Raw genomic sequence first — 4,059 nt, forward strand, 5'->3', positions numbered from 1 at the left:
GTCATAGTCACGTTCCTTTGTATCAGAGTTTTGACTAAACTGTTCCAGAGCCAGATGCTCCCCTTCTTACCATCACTCCTCCTCCCAGGGGATTCTTCTCTAATCTCTATGAGAAAAAGGTCAGTCTGGCTATCCTATCAACACCTTTGTGTATATTTTAGCCAATGAAAATTCTTCTGTCAGTGGTAGCTGAACCAGTAGCAGATGCTGAATGGTCATTCTCTCCCAATGATGAAAAAAGTAACCTAGCATTTGTTCAGCTTTAAATTTCATCTGTGCCTCCAAGTGTTAAGTAAAAACACCTAGATGAAAACACAAATTTGAATAGTGGGGATACTTTTTACTATTTTGTATACTTTTAATCCAGTCTTCTACAAGAGGTATGTGTTACATTAGAAAAATTCATTACAAAATAAAACTCCAAAAAGTTTCCTACATCATTAATAACAATGACACGAATTTAATGTTACAGGGACAAATGATTCACATAAGATTATTAAACACTAGAATCCAACCTTGAATCTCTCTCTCCTGTCAGTAGCAGAGCAGTGCATTACAATTTGGGAGAAGGTCCCAGGTGTTTGGTGAAGAAGGTTAGAATTTGCTTCCATGCATCTACCTGGGCCTTAGAATGAGCCCTGGGCTCCCCACCCCACATTACAGGTTTGTCCAATATTTTGTGCAAAGAAGCTGGGCACATGGGGAAATAAGGAGGCTCAATGTAGTGCCCAGTCCCAGGATAAGAGATGATCTGGGGTTTTTCCTTTCCATGGGCTTGTAACCGTTCAGAGGCTATCTGGGCACAAAGCTCACTCCTCCAGTTATGGTCATCCTGACCAACAATGAAGAGGAAGGGGCCCTGGGCCTTCTCTATTGGAATCATGCAGGGGTTCTCACATCTCCCTATAATATCATTCCTTATATCCACAATGTCTAGGAGGCCTGAGAAAGCTACCTTCACTCGCCTCAGGTCATGGCCCAGTGGTGGAATGCTGTTCTCTTTGTAGTACATAGCTTTGTTTCCATTGAATCCAGATCCATTGATGGACACTGTGGCTGATACATTCTTCAAAAATGAGGCCATGGAGAGACAAATATCAGCCCCTAAAGAAATGCCCAGAAGGCCAATGCCTGGGCCTTTTATCTGCAAGAAAAGAAGAGACAAAAGTCAAAAACCTACCCCAGAGAAAAACATTTTTCTAAATGCAACTAGAGAAGCTGCTAGCTTTGACTTGTGAACTGCTCAAAAGACACTCAACCTCAGCTGACAGAGGAGATTCTTTCCTTGTAAAGACTATCTTCCTGGACACGTGGCAAACAAATCTTAAAAACTCACCTCACTGGCAAATTTGGGAACTGGTTGCAAGCTTCCAGAGAGTCATGCACTAGAGAATTCTGAGTCATGGAGCCTGTTGAGTTCAGAGCCTCACTCAGGTGGAATTATAACATCAATGTTCTTGGGTCTCTAACTTGTGAAAGTCTGTCCCAAGAAGTGAATCATTATCAGACCACATCTAAACATATACTGAAAAATGGTTAGCTTTATAGAAACAAAGTAAGACTTCAGAGTCCAATTAAGTAGTTCTTAGCTTCTGAAATGGGTGGCCAAGTTTCTATCAAGTCTGAGAACATATTCTGCTATCAGAAATATAAAGATTAAAAAGCATGCAAAGCTAGAAAAATTAGAAACTCCACTTGAAGAAATTTTAATATTACTACATAATTCCCTGAAATAAAATCTCACATGAATTTTACAATGAAGTCAGCAACTTTAATCCATCTGACAGAGAAAGTGGAGTAGATACCTAAAACCAAGGAAGTCTTCCAAAGAAATGTCTGTGAAAGAAGAAGAGTGAAGCAGCATCAAAGCACTTGGCATAGGGGAGTGCAAAGCGACACCCTCTCTGCAGGTTCTAGAGAGAATGATGAAGGACATCAGGAGAACCTGGGTGTGTTGAAGCATGTAGCACAGGGCTTCTTCAAAGTAGTCCAGCTTTATGGTATCGAATATCTTGGGGAGATCTTCAAAGCTACAATAAGCTAGAGCCAATGTGGCAAAGCCATGGCCAGACAGAAGGCTGGCCCGATATTCCAACAGGCCTCCTCCAACACCGCAGATGTCAATGATCCCTGGGAAAGATCCAGATCCTAAGGAAGGCAATATTATAAAGAGAATGTATTACATAATTTATTAAAGAATTTGCTTTCCTTTTAGAAATCTTTCTAAAGTAGTTAGTGGGTGCCTGTGAATCAGAGGAAAGAAAAGAGCTCTCTCAGTCATTATTGAACAAGGGATACAAATTCCAAATTATCTCCAAGGTATACTTGGATTATCTTTAGTTGTAAAGGAGGGTAACAGAGTCTAATACTATATCATGGAAGGAGGATTTTAGACAGTTATTTGCAGTGCTCTTTTGTAGGATTGGGCACAGAATTGAGAATCAAAATGAAGATTTCAAAAGCAAATTAAAACCCTTGGTGATACCTTTGGTTCAGAGTCTGCTTAGAGGAAAGAAAAAGAGAGATCCTGTGAGGCTTTAGGTGAGGAAGGCCATGAAGTCTGACGAGTGATCTGTGGTAGAGAGGAGCATGAAACAGTGGGTAAGGGGCCCAATGTACTCAGGACACTCGAGAAGAGTGAGGAGGCACTAGCTTCCTTGGCTGTCGTCATATTGTGTAAGACCATTATACTGTGTCAGAGCTGAAGGTCATGGAAATCTGCAGTTATTCATCGCAAAGTGAACCTACAGACCCCATCCAGGCCTTTTTTTTCTTTTTCTTTTAATCTGCATAATAACAGTATCCACCTCTTTGGGATACAGAGGTTAAATGAGATAATGCAAGCAAGCCGCATAGCAGAGTGCAGAGCAAATCAAAAGCCTCCATTGTGAATGTGAGGTCACGGATTTAGTCAACAACCTCTTCTCTGACCCTGATCCCAGGCCACCCTTCCTGGGAAGCCTTATCACAAACCGAGAAGGCCTAGAGCACACGCTCGCCAGGCCCCAGCACCCCAGGCTCACCTGGCGGCAGGAAGAGCGTGGCGCGCACCCGGCCCGCGCGCACCGGCTCGCGCCGCACCCCGGGCGCCAGGAAGTCGCGCTCGTGCACCGCCCGGCCCAGGAGCCGCTGGGCCTCGGGCTCGTGACCGTCGAGCACCTCCAGCTCCACGGCGAAGGGCGTCTGCACGTCCCGCTTCAGAAATCGCCAAAAAGGCTTCTCGGGCTCCAGAGCCCAGAAGAGCCCCATGGGCTCGAGCCCCGCGAAGCTGCCGCCCAGCGCGGGCGCGCGCTCCAGGTCCAGCAGGCCGGCGGCGTCGGCGCAGTAGCGCGCGTGGGCCCTGAAGAGCGCGCCCTTCTCGTCGCGCAGGGACGCGCGCAGCGTGACCGGCTGCCGCGGCGCCAGGCCGCGCACGGCGATGCGCACGGGCTCGTCCCAGCGGCAGCGGCCGGCCGGCTCCAGCGTCACTGTCGCCACCATCTCGGGCCCACAGCCGCAGTCTGGACCCTGAGCGTGAAAGCGCGGGCAGCTACTAGAGTTTTTGCCTCAGGCCGGGTGGAGGGCGCTCGGACGTCCGAGGGTATCAGGCGTCGCCTGGAGCCGAGAGAAATCTGTAGCTGAGCCGCCTCTGGAGGCGTCCCTTTAGGTCTCGGACCCCTGCTCGTTGGAGGTAAAAGCACCGGGTCTTCTGGCCCAGGGCGGGGCGCACAGGGATTTTCTGCTGTCTATAAAGTGGAGTGGAACCCGCCCTGCCCACGCCTCTTTTCTGCCTCAAACATCCCTCGCTTGTTGGAGTGAAGCGTGTTGGATATGGATTCGTAGTGAAACCGGAGTTGAATGCCTTTAGGTAGAATTCCAAGAATTCTAGCCTCTCCCAATTTTTTCTAGAACTTTTAATGAGTTATACACATACACGCACACACAAAAAAAACCCTGCATAAATCCTAAGTGTATATTTCAATGTATTTTGTAACCGGAACGTACTTGGGCAACCGAGCTCAAGGGTCTAGAAACATTGCCAGCATCCCAGTAGCACGTTCCCTTGCCCAACGTACTCTA

The 4,059-nt window shown here is 47.2% G+C and overlaps 1 protein-coding gene across 1 annotated transcript; it reads right to left on the bottom strand.

Annotated features, from left to right (window-relative positions):
- Nucleotides 1-303: 303 nt before the first annotated feature.
- Nucleotides 304-3,721, bottom strand: LOC120853598 (peroxisomal succinyl-coenzyme A thioesterase-like). Its single transcript, XM_040227564.1, has 3 exons — nt 3,024-3,721; nt 1,946-2,148; nt 304-1,144 (listed from the first exon to the last, which is right to left on the bottom strand). Exons 1-3 carry the CDS (start codon nt 3,478-3,480, stop codon nt 554-556), a joined length of 1,251 nt encoding a protein of 416 aa, XP_040083498.1. The 5' UTR covers nt 3,481-3,721; the 3' UTR covers nt 304-553.
- Between the last annotated feature and the right edge of the window lie 338 nt (nt 3,722-4,059).

The sequence above is a fragment of the Oryx dammah genome, unplaced genomic scaffold (assembly GCF_014754425.2).
Source record: "Oryx dammah isolate SB20612 unplaced genomic scaffold, SCBI_Odam_1.1 HiC_scaffold_26, whole genome shotgun sequence".
NCBI lineage: Eukaryota > Metazoa > Chordata > Mammalia > Artiodactyla > Bovidae > Oryx > Oryx dammah.

Coding starts and splice junctions, on each gene's coding strand:
- LOC120853598 (XM_040227564.1), bottom strand. CDS start 3,480: ATGGTGGCGACAGTGACGCTGGAGCCGGCCGGCCGCTGCCGCTGGGAC. Junction 2,149..3,023: donor CACGCTCTTCCTGCCGCCAG/GTGAGCCTGGGG, acceptor TGCCTTCCTTAG/GATCTGGATCTTTCCCAGGG. Junction 1,145..1,945: donor ACATGCTTCAACACACCCAG/GTTCTCCTGATG, acceptor CTTTTCTTGCAG/ATAAAAGGCCCAGGCATTGG.